Raw genomic sequence first — 12,664 nt, 5'->3', positions numbered from 1 at the left:
CAGCTCTTGTTGATCCATATGGTTTCTTGTAGCTCTTACATAGGCTGCTTTTTTTTTATTTCCCAAGATTACAGAAACTTAGCAATCCAACTTTGCACATATTTTTTTTCCATTACAAATATCTTTCCCTCCAAATCTGTATAAAAAGACATGAGAAAAATATTGGTCCACAGCTAGAAATGCCAAGTATATTTTTAAATGCAGCTAAAAAAAATCCTGCAGAATTAAAACACTGTGCAGCATGGAAGCTCACATTTTGTGGAGCTGGGCTGTTCAATCAATATGAATTTTTATATGCCTCAATCACTGATTCAGGTACAACCTGTATCTGCAGGTACCAAAGTGGATTACTGGCTGATAGCTGTTCGTTAGCTTGAGCATGTTCTCTGTCCTTCCCTTACAGATGTATTAGAAAGATGCTATCTCGTGTAGGAAGGCTGCTAAAAATATTGATGCGAGACCTATTGGAAAGTAATGTCATTTCCATTGGCTTCAGCTCAGCTCCAGGAAAATCCACGTGCCGCTTCCTCCTCCCGCCACGGTTGTGTGCGGCTCCCTGTGCTGTGTTCTTAGCTCTAGGATTACAATTCTTCCCAAGTACCGGAGCCAGAAATTAGAAATTAGTGCTACTGCCGGCACTCGCCTGACCCTTCCACTTCCCTGTGTCCCTAACAGCCACAAGAAAAATAGGACAGCACGGTCCCTCTTCGTGCGAGGGCTCGGCTTTGCCGTTGGCACGTGCGCTTCCTCCGGATATGTTGCCACCTCTCAGCAAATGGCTCATGAGGGTCCAGCCGCTGGTGTTGAGGTGTCCCAGGTCCTCAGGGTGGGACAGAGCCCTTGGTGGCTGAGGGACCTGCTCTGCCAAGCCGGTCCTAGTCACTGCGGTCTGGGGAGAAAATCTATTTTGGAATTTGCTCCATGGCTGATGGGCTCTTCCTGGGCGGAGGAGCCATGGAAAGCAAGAGGGGCCCCTCGGCAGGGTCTTCCTTAAGGCCTTACCTTACTTTTAGACAGTTGTCATTATCTTTGTCTAAAGGTCATGGCTAAATTGAATAAAAGGAAAGCTGTGTGTTCCTGTCGATGCACAATGGCAGTATTGACTTTCCTAATCCAGTTTGCTGAGGGGTGAGAGAATTAAATTAGATATCTAAGCACAGAAATTGAGAGCCTTTGAAAACAAAGATAAGGAGACAGCCTGTATTTTCCTTTTCCTGGGAGCTCTGGGCTCAAGATTTTGCAGGTGTGTCATCTGATCCATGGCTTGCATCGATCAAAACTGTGCCAATGCATATTTAATTAGCAAGGGGACCCTGGATGCATTATGGCCATCATCCCTATATTGAATGGACTGTCAGACTTTCTGAATGCCTCCCCACCCCCCCGCTTCGTTGTTTGGGGAGCTTCTGCATTTTGTCTGAGCAGCTAAAAGTTTCTTTGTTTTTAGCTGGTGATGCATACAGCACCACTGAGGAGAATACAAACAAGTAAAGTCCTAAAGTGTTTATTTTGTCTAGGAAAAAGGGCTGAACCAATTTGAATCCTTTGGGTAACGGATTTTTGTATCTCTTGGAATTAAAAAAACACAGTCGAACGATGTTTACTTTAAGAATATTTTATTATAACAAATAAAATCTGTGCTGTGGGATTTCTTAAGGAAGCCTTTGATGACAATTTGAATTAAGTCAAAATTAACGTTTGCTACTGCAAAGGAATAAATAGAAAATGTTCCAGAAATGAATCAGTAAGCAGGAATCAAAGGCTGTAAACTGTTTTAAAAACAAACATTTAGAAGTGAATCAAATACTTGTTTGTAATATCAAGGAACAAGTATGGGAATACACAGATTCCCCACATTCTAGGCTATCACACGATAGCAGTAAATCATTCATGGACTTGTGAGAACAAAGAAAGTTGATTTAAAATGAAACCATTTTGATACAGCTTTAGGGTCTCGCAGCCTCTCGGTGAAGTTTCACATTCCTATTTCCAGCGAGGAGGAAAGTAACGGGGAATTTCTGTGGCCAAAAAAAGTTAGGCAGGGAGTTGTGGAGATCTTTGTTTGCATCCACCTTGGTACAAAGCCGCCCCAGCAGACAGAGTGTTGCCTGATAAACAGATGTAATACACAAAGTCTGCTTACAATACCGAGCAACAGACTGTGGGCACATGTTTTGGGCTCATTCAAACTCATCAGCATAGTCTCGCTGGCTGTTTTGTTGCTAGTCTACTTATGGGGTAGCTTAGGAGCGTCTTACTGGTGAAGTAACAAGAAGGGGTTTTTTGCCACAAAAGTTTTGGGGCAAGGGCTGATGGGAAAATCATTTGCATACATCTTGTTACAAAGGCTGACTACTTCCTGGCTTAGACAAAGTGTTGCCTGATAAACAGACTTAACACACAAATGTCTGTCTGGAATAAACAACAGCAAGCTTTGATTTACATTTCCATTATCAAAGATAATCTCTTTCCCAGTGTACAGGAATTAAGAGTCCTCGCCTTATAAAAAAAAACCAACCAGGCTGGCACCACAGGGATTTTACCACTGCAGAACCCCGTTGGAGAGCCATGGGGATGGGGCACAGAGTACAGGGGGTATGCAATAAAACTGGAAATCTGGTGTGGGCATGTACATGTGTGATGGTGAGGTGGATGATAATGAAGCACTTTGAACTCTCTATAAAAGTTGACTTGAAAGCAATGGCTGGAGTGAAAGGGAGAGCCAGGCCTTCCTTAAAAGAAATAGTAGTAGCCACCAAAATAGCCATAAATAATAATTGTAGCATATATGGAGCGATCCCTATGTGTTTACATTATAATGTATAATGAAGGAAAAGTGAGTGTAAAAAAGCTCCAGTTCTGGTCCTGGTTTCTGTTTGTAAATCCCTTAAGCTCACCACATAGGACTGTATATAAAGGAGCATGATTTAAATTATTTTTTTTAACATATATAAATCTTTGGTAGAATCTATGCCCAAAATTATAGATGAAAAATTTATTGCATGAACACAACCCAGCCATATAAATTTTTTATTACAAATAGGACTCTGAAACTTGAATAAAATATGTCAGTTTATTATACAATATCCCCCCCTCCAAAACATGATATGAATGGAAAATTTAACTTGTGCACTTCTGTGAGGTGCTGGGCTGGCTGTGGAGGAGAGGAACCCGCTTTATTTCACTGCAGAGCAGGCTCAGCATGGGCAATGGCAGCGCTGCCTTGCTCATCTGGCATCACTGGTAATTTTTTTACTCCACTACGTGGGGATCACCTTTACTGTTTCCACGATAGATGTGTCTGCACCTGTGTTAGCTCACAGGCTGCTCAAAAGGCAGAGCTTCTGCTGGGGGGTGGCTCTACAGAGGTAAAAAATGATCTTGACATCTATTAATTTGGTTTGCGCAGAGCAGCAGACAGTGGGGTCACTGCCACCTCAGTGAATCCAAAGCTGGATTCAGCATGCCCTGGGAGACACGGTGTATTTTTGGGAGTGCTCAACAGAGTGTTCCATTTCTCCCAAGTCAGGCAGCCATGGAGTGGTTTAGCACTGGGAAGTGCCATGACATTGGAAACAGGCTTTTTTGGTGGAGGGGTATAACAACTCTACACCGTCTGTGTCACGGTCTACAAAAAAGAACAACATTGTCAGTCTGTTGACATTGGTCCTGTCCACAGGCCAGACTTTCCTGGGAAGGTTTTATTCTTTCCAAACAATGGAGCTCTCCCTTCCAGCGCCGCGAGCCCTGCTTCCATGCAGCCGTCGTGCAGCCCAGCTGGAGCTGTGTTCCTGCTGCAGCTGAAAAGGAAAACTGCATATTGAAAAGTCCAGAGCTTCCATCCTGGAGCTGAAGGTCCCTGCCTGCGTATGGTTTGGGATCAGGCAGACCTGGGGCTCAGGCGTAACCACCTCGGTCGTGCTGGGGTAGCATATGCTTAAGGAGCAGATCCAAAGAGGAACAGAGAATAGCGATGTGGTAGGAAATGCTACTTTGAAAAACTAGCCTGTTTTGTTGGTTGGGTTCTTTTTCCTTTATCCCTTAATCATAGTTGATTCTTGGAAGTAGAGAGTAAAATAGCTTCAATATGTTTTTTTATCCTGTTTGCCATGATTACGGTTGATACCAGATCCCCTTGAGCTTTGCTTGCCCAGTAACCTTGACTCCAGTGCACAGACTCACTCAAACTCTGGCTAACTCAGGGTTAAAAATTCCAACCACTAACTTTTCTTTAACTAAAAAAGCCCCCAAATAAAACCCATTGTGCTATTCAAGGTTAAGCTTCCTTAAACATAAAACTAGATTCCTTGGTGATTTTTTTTTTTTAATCAGCAATCTTAATAGTGGTTCCTCACTATAATATTTCCAACTCCATCTGAAATCATTTAAATCCTCCCCTTAATAACATGCACTTTATTGTAATATACAGATTCTTTGGCTTCCTACCAGCCTTAGCTTAAGGCACCAATGAAACTCATTGCCGCAGGGGGCCGTGGATTCAAGAGGGGCTTGCATCTACTGTATATATTGTTTTGTATGTTTTCCAATGGCTCTAATTATTGCAGGTGGTAGAATTTAACTGGCAGTGTTGTTGCTAAAGAAAATAGGCATAAAGTGTATACTGTTTTGCAGAGTGGCTATCAAATATATAGAAAAGAGAAAATCAAATGAATTGTTAAACTGCTCTATAGTAAGTGATTTTATTGATTTAATGCAAATGCTTATGAAAACGATCTTCCATTTATATCAATTATGTATGGGCAAAAATTAATTTATTCCTACGGTCACCTGTTTGGCTAACTGACTCAGCAGGACAGACATTCCCCCTCACGTTGTAGCCGAACCTGCAAAACACCAAACATTCAGAAAACTGGAATTTGAAAGTTTCCATGTGCAAAACAACAAAAAAACCCCGACGGGAGTTAGTGCCAACTGCTGAAAAAGCAGAGAACGAGCGGTGGAGACTGAGCAAGACTCCCTCGTCCTAGGCAAGACTGTAAAACACAACGGCTCTGATTTTGCCAATCCCTTAACCATGTGGCGGCACATTTATATGTACCGGATCATCTGCGGCATCTGAATAAAATCAGGGAAGCAAAATTCTGCATATAAACATTTTGGCTAAGTGCCTTAACTCAGTCTTCTTATCTGGGGTTTCCACAAGATGCCACCTTGCATAACAATGCTGAGCATACGCTTGCCCAGTACATGTTTTCGGTAGCCTCCCGTGATCCCTACTGCAGTGTAGAGTGGCTTTAATTCTACCTCATCCTGCATTTTACTGTGTTTCTCCATGAAGAACAGTGCTTAAAGCCTTTGTTGCCTTTTTTTTTTAAAGAAATTAAAATTTAATTTCAACAGAAAGGGGAGGGTTACAGGAAAACAGAATTAGGAAAAATGTTATCACGGTAGCCAGGGAAATAAAAGGAGAAAGTTAAGATTCAGTGTGCAAACAAATGTCCTATGGCCAGTGGAGCCTCTCTTGTGCCACTAGCCTTGGTGTTGGAAAAACAGCACTCAGTGCAAACAAAAGTACTTTGTTTCCCAAAATCCAGGAGCAGCTCGGGCTGTGTGTGCTGCCCACCGGCTGCAGGGCTGTGCTGGAGCCAAGGTGCCAGCGCCGAGCCCAGCTCTTGCCGCTGCCACAAAGCCCTTCCCTGGATTGTTTCAAATTTTGAAAGGAAAACATGCTTTGAGTCCCATATTTCAGCAGCAACTTTTCCAAATCTAATAAATTTTTGTGAAATTCTGAACCTACTTTAAACATAAAGCCCAAAGGCTGATTGAGCCATGGCTGGCTGAAGGGAAAGAAAAACCTAAAATATAAGCAAAAGCCTATTGCCTGCCCTGTAAAATTAAATCCATTGAATGTTGACTTTAAATGTTAACTAAATATTTTACATTCTTAATATTTTACCTTTGTTTCTACCTTTACGGTATCGGAAACGTGAAATTTCTTGCCAAAATCAAGTGTCCAGAATATAACAGCACTGTGCATGTTACCCCATAGTCTATGTGCTGGCACTGATTTGAGCTATCAGGGAAAGATAACCCTGAAGATTAATATTTTGAAACAAAATTGCATAAGTAAGAATATTTTTTTTCACTGAGCTTCATCAGAGAAATTATTAAAAATAAAAAATACAAGAGAGAAAATGGATTCTGGACACACTGGGAAATATAGCAATTTTTAGGAGAATTTCATTATTTTAAATAGAAGTACCAGGACTGATGCTTTCTTGGCTAAATATTCTGAATGTTTATAATCTGAAATTTATCAATTTTTGTTTTGCGAGTGCTTTTTTTTCACTTATAGTTTTTAATTTATACAAGATTGTCCTCTAAGCTTCTGAATGATACCTAAAGCAGACAGTCAGCAGGTAAAAAAAAAAAATTTGAATATTTAAAATAGGCATTTTCTTTATAGTGCTCTGTGGTAATTAAAATCTTCATTTGCTTAAAAGCAAGGAACCTTTTTAGAGCAATAAATTAGCATTGCTTGACCCAAGGTCACTAGTAGTACTGCTTCTTCCAGCGCTATTAATACCTCAAAGAAAAAGAAGGGGTGGTGTTATGACTCTGTTGCAATAGAAGTAAGATTTTCAATTTAATCACAGTTAAGTGTCGTGACCTTTTGATCTTGCATTGACTTCTCACTGAAATGTGGTCAGATTTCAGACAGCTAATTCCAAACTCTGCAAAGTCAAGGTGAAGTCAGAAAATAGGTTTGTCATGATTAGGGGTGGGTTTGAGGCAGTAGCAAGCGGGTTCATTGCCTAAGTTTTGTTTCACAGCAAAAACTTTTTTTTGGAATCGGTAAATTACAGAACAATTTCTGGGGAAAGAAAATAAATTTGTATTAATTGCAAAAACAGTAATTCGAGGGATTTTTTTAAAAAAATATTTTTTCCCACAGGTAAAGGGACTTTTTTCCCCAATTCATAGTGAGAGAAATAATTAAGAAGGAAAATCCTATTTGACTAAAGCTTCTACTAAGAATAATTCTTGGACCAAAGAGCAATCATCTTCACATAAAGTAGAGTTAATAAAATGTAAAAAATGCAAAACACTCATATTTACACATATAAGTAATTTTATTATTTTAGGCAAATAAGTTTTGCTCATTGGAGAGTGTTAGCTGGAGTTTGTAGGATTCTTTACACAAGTTCTAAAGCAGGTCATCCAGTATCTGGTCTCATTTATCCCACTGCAGTTCACCACCAACACCGTACATTTTAGGGATCCTGTAGTACTGTAACCACTGTGAAAGTACACCAAAAAACAGCTCTTTTCTCAGTTTTGCAGATTTTGTTCCAGAAATGTGTAGCCAAAAATCTCCACGACTTTGTGGGGTTGCCTAGTTACCTTTCTATGCCTGCTTGAAGATATGTTTTGAGACTTTACTATGTGTTGGAGTAAGGCTCTGGTTTGTATACAACATAGAGGCTGCATTATAAAAAACATGTAGGAGAGTAATTTAAACATGCCTTCTTTAAAAAGAAGGATTTTCAAAGCTTAATTTATGCTTACACACACCCCAGGCACTCTGTGTAGTGCTGTAAACAAGATTCCCTTTTTTTTTTTTGCTTACAAACATATTACCTGGGCACGGGACTTTTGCATTATCATGTCCTAGTGCAACACTCCTGTGCTTAGTTTGTACTCTCAACCTTTTGAGGAAGTCTGGCGCCTCTGATCTATTTTCCACAGCAGACCCTGTAATTTTTGGCTGTATTTTATGTTTTTCAGATTCAAGTCAATCTGAAAGTCCCAGCCAGCCAAGTGAAGCTGATATTAAGGACCAGCCAGAAAATGGTAAGTTCTTACCTGCTGCTCCTGCTTTGGGATATTAAAACAGCCCATATTTATAAAGATTTTTTTTTTCCCCATGCCTAATATAAAAAGATTATTCAGAATAATTGACATGGGACAGCTACAAAGAGGGTGTGCACTCTCCTCATAGTTAAAATGCTACTGATTCACTGATCTCAGGCAGCATTTGTTTCTCCAGTCTTGGAGAGAGAATTTTTTTCCTTTAAAAATAATTTTAATTAGGGAGATGCTATTACAGAGCCTGCTGTATGCAACCCTTATCCTTATTCCTACATAGCAAAGGCTTTCAGTCCCTGGGCCATGAGTCAGGACCTCCTAGGGGTGTGTGTTTCATCACTTTTGGCTTTATCTATGTGCTTTTAACTACTTTTTGTTTTCTGATGCTCTCACATGACACACTGAAGTACTTGCTCAGGCAGGTGCCACTGCAGGGCTGTTACAGGTGCTACTATAGTTTGTATTTTTTCATCATGGTGCTTTAAAGTTCGTAGATACCATGAGTAAACAGGTCAGGGTGTCTCAACTATAGTTCCTTGCCCCTTCTTCTCTCCATGTTCTCAATACCATGGTTTCAGGTGGCAGCGGCTTGAGCTTATTTGGAAGCAGCAGCAGGACTGTGACTTTTGGGAACACTCGTGTTCTTTGGACTGGGACAGTTTTAAAGTAGAAGCAATAGCTTCTACTGAACCAATGGCTTGCTTTGTAAAGCAGCCCAAAAAAAAATCGTTCAATAATAGTGAATTTCTGTAGGGACTGTATGTGAAAGGATAAATATGTGTGTAATGGAACAGCTTCTCTTCCTTTTTGTGTTTAACTAAAGTAGACCTCAACAATTTTTTTTGGCCCACGGGCAACTGAGTTTTGTTTTACTACTTATATTTAGAGTTTAGAATGTCTCCCAAAGTGAAAGTGATTATTATTACTAGTTTTTCTTGACTTTTCTTATCCATAACCAGACTTTTTTTGTAAGACCTAAATGTAGACTGGGAGATCCACTGTACCGGGATCTGCTCTGCATATATAGAAAAAAAATTGTGTGAAGGTTTATGCCTCTGAACCCTGTCACAATTTTTGGAATTTGTAAATTTATGTAGAAATATTGTATCTGTAATAATAAAGCTGTGATTTCCCTTTCACAGAGCAACAAACTGCTTTTGCCTTAAATCCCTTCAGCTATATATATGTTCAGTGTGTGTTTTGGGGGCTTCATTAGCCACTAAACAAGGGAGAGTGAAGCTGAAGGGCTACATTCGCATCAGATTGCTTTTGGATTAGGGTTTCAACAGGAGATAAAATTAAGGGGAGAAGAAGATGTTTAGGTACATAAAAACCTTTAAATTACTGGCATGTATCATAGGACACAGAACATTGGGCTCATTGGCCTGGTAAGATTTTGGCTTTCGGGGTTCCTGTATTTCCTCACATTAAATATGAAAGGTTTCATATTTTGATAGATTTTGTGCTGTTCATCCAAACATACCATCTTAAAACATTGATGTTGTTTCTGAAAGACAGTGCCTAATTTCTCTCATCAATCCTTTTCACAGAAATTCTAATTTGTAGCCAAAGGATTGCAAGGTTAAGAGAAGAACTGACTAAACTGTGATTTTCGTTCTGCCAATTCTGCCATGTTTTTTTTATGGGGAATATGTTGCCTGTGTTTATTAAATCATATTTTAATTTAGAATGTATTAGGCACCAAGCATGTTATTATTTTGTGTTTAAATAATATTCTTTCACAGCTATTAAAGCTCAGTTCTTCTTACCCTGCAGTTTCTCAGTCTTAACGAAGACTGTTACTCAATAACTGCCCCGAAAAGCAGCAATGTCAGTGTTTAATAATGTAAAATCTGTAAGAGCCTAGTGAAATGAAATATCTCTGATTTGGAGCCTGAGTCTTCTTTGTAAAACAATCTTTGAGTGAATTCTTGGAACTTTGCTGGTGACCTGCAAAAGGTACTTTTTTTTTTTTAATAAACAGGAAAAGGTTTATTCTTCTTTTCTCAGTTTTACTAAAGGGTATTTTTCCCTACCACAGCAGCAGCCTCCTCACTGATAACGCACCTTTTGCACTGCCTGTGTGGGAGATTTTCTTTACCAGTGTATTGGCCCTAAAGGGGTTGTTCCCCCCGAGCAGACGCTGAGCTCATTCCCAGCACACACAGCCCCCAGCTTGAGGGTACCCGGCGTGTAGATCAACACAGATCTGCAGCTCTTATCTCCTGAACGTGAGGATGAAAGCAAAACTGCAGGCTTTAGAAAATGAAAAACTGCACGCACAGAAACGGACACAATAAATCATATTAACTGCGTTGTTCTACACTTGCTGTAGACCCACTTCCACAGGGCCTGATCCAAATCTCTCTGGAGTCAATGGGAGGCTCGTAATTGATTTTACTGAGAGTAAGAATGAGCCCACACAGAGAGGAATGTTTTATTTTTTTTTTAATCAAAGAAAAATAGTATCGTGAATAATCTTATTCCCCCTGATGCCAACAGTGGAATGACCAGATTGGGGGCAGATTTAGAAGCATTTTGCATTTGTTTCTGGAAAGCACAAAGAAGTGTATCAATTCAGTACTACCTTTTCCATGCATGCATTCCTTCATTTTAAAAAAATAAATCTTTAAAGGCCTTGTGAGGGTTATACAGCCTCTCTACTTGCCTGTTAATATCCTTTCTGTTCCACTCCATAAATTCTAGAGCTATTTATTATACACATATATTTTGCATACCTTGAGTAATGTAGGTTCAGAAGGGTCAACTATACAGCCCTGAAAAAGAAGGCCTCCTACTACAAATTTTAATTTATCATTCTAAATTGTATGTGTTGTTTTGGAAAGCCTGTATATCTAACCTTCATTAAAGTGAAGTTCACGGGGAAAAAAAGCTCTTCTTTTTTAAAGCCACTCCTTTTCTTCTAGTGGGCTTTACAGTCACATTTTCTGGAGCAGAATCATCTCAGGCAGAGAAGATGGTGACATTTTCTGTTCTCAATGGTGGCTTCAACACCAATTGTTGCCTTTCCTTCAGCTTTCATTAAGCTAGAATAGTTTTCAGACAGTCACTTACCTGATCACTAATGCAAAAATTTACAGAAATATTGAACATCTAATTATTTCCTAGAGAAAGAGAGAGACACCTAGCCTGATGGCCACGAAAAGCAAACATGCAGGCGAGACTGGGCTCATTGGTGCATGCATGGTCCAAGGTCCAGATGCTTTGTCCTGGAACTGGGGATAAAACTAGCTCATATCCACAGGGTGTGCACAGTGCTCCTCCCTTAGCAAGGGAAAGAGCTTTTTGGGGAGAGGCAGAAAGCCCAGAATTTCTCTGTTTGTTATAAGAGTGAGTAGATTTGCGGGAGGCCAGCAACTTCATCTGAAAGGCAGGAACATGTTCTGATGCCCTGATATTTTGCTCAAATGAGTTTTTTTCTGACCAGCTGGGTGGAACACCCATGTGGAAAATTCCCCACTTTTGTAGTTGCCTAATGGTATGTAAAAGCTTCATTTAAGTTGGCACTGCAAAGTGATTTTGCAATTCACCCAATCAAAAAAAAAAAAGATTATTGATTTTAAAAGCTTGTTAAATGCACTGGTTTGGTGTTGTATTTTATAAACAAACTAGGTTTTCTGTGAAGTGAGGATGACAAAATGGGTAGTCTGATGTAGTGAAGTGACTGCATGCCTGGGGATCAGGAACAACTGAATTCCCAGCTCAGCACTGCCGTGGACTCTCTTTCAGGCTTTTATTCTCACTTTCGGTTGTGGAAACAGCTATCAGATAGATTTTCTTTTTGTAAGTAGGATTATTTTAAACTTTTGTAGGAAAACCTTTTGCTCTTTTTGTCTGCAAAGAGGGGATATTTGTGACTCTAGCTTTCAGAGAGTATTAGAAGTCAAATCCCGCTCTGCTCCAGCAGGAGTTTAACTCTGGAGAAAGGCAGGGAGGATGTAGCATAGAGTGGTTAATAACTGTGGGACAGAGCTGTGCTGCTGCTGTCAGTAAATGGATGTCAGGCATTCACACGGTGATGTTTGTGTTTGATGTGGTGGCACTGGTGAATTAATAACTGCAGCGTAAAGGTGCACACCGAGTGTGCTGTGAAAGCAGGAGAATGCTGTGTCATTTTCGACAGGCTACTGATGGCTCTCGAGCAGGTGGGATTGTGATTTGGTAACTCAGAGTTGGTAGCACAGCACTTCAATTGTAGATTAGCAAGTTCTTTTTAAAGAAGTCGGTAAATTCTCCCATTTCAAGTGAGCAAAGTAACATTCATTATTACAGCTGATTGCAAAAGGGTGCCAAATCCATTGCTCAGACAACTTCTGTAGAGGGAGAGACATTTTTCTAAAAAAATAAAAATGTTTAATGCCCAAACCAAATGCTTTTTAGCATTTAGTATTCTCACTGCTTTGAGCTGCAAGTACCTTAACAGCACTGCAGGAAATGAAAGGCACATTGTTCTTTGTAACATTAAAAAAAAAAGAAAAAGAAAGAAAAAAGAAAAACAATGATGCACCGTAACTCACAGAACTCGTTTTTCAAGCCCGCAGTAATTACACTGGACTTGTAAATATCATCTCTGAATTCTTTGCTTAAGTAGGGCTGGACTTGAGTATGAAACCTTAAAAAAATGTTGAAGTATATGCTAAAAACATAAAGGAAGAAATTCTGTTCCCTGAGCTGTGAGGGAAAGAGAAGGCAACAGTGGGAACGTATGCAAAGATAAGTTTCCTTTTCTTCTTCTCTAGGCAAAGCTGGTCATGGAAGGCATGATACAGCTTTGGCTGCAAGGGAGGAGGGGATTATGTGTGGAAAGACCTCT

The 12,664-nt window shown here is 39.9% G+C and overlaps 1 protein-coding gene across 19 annotated transcripts in view; it reads left to right on the top strand.

Annotated features, from left to right (window-relative positions):
- Positions 1-12,664, top strand: part of NFIA (nuclear factor I A) — a 411,656-nt gene that overhangs the window by 286,984 nt on the left and 112,008 nt on the right. For 17 of the 19 annotated variants that reach the window (XM_064665044.1, XM_064665048.1, XM_064665043.1 and 14 more), the window contains one exon: positions 7,750-7,815. The exons of the other annotated variants lie outside the window; for them this stretch is intronic. In XM_064665044.1, the coding sequence (XP_064521114.1) occupies positions 7,750-7,815 (66 nt within the window). The remainder of the gene's footprint in view (positions 1-7,749; positions 7,816-12,664) is intronic. 19 annotated transcript variants of the gene reach the window in all.

Source organism: Pseudopipra pipra, chromosome 9 (assembly GCF_036250125.1).
Source record: "Pseudopipra pipra isolate bDixPip1 chromosome 9, bDixPip1.hap1, whole genome shotgun sequence".
Lineage (NCBI taxonomy): Eukaryota > Metazoa > Chordata > Aves > Passeriformes > Pipridae > Pseudopipra > Pseudopipra pipra.
This window is presented reverse-complemented; position numbering and strand designations above follow the sequence as displayed.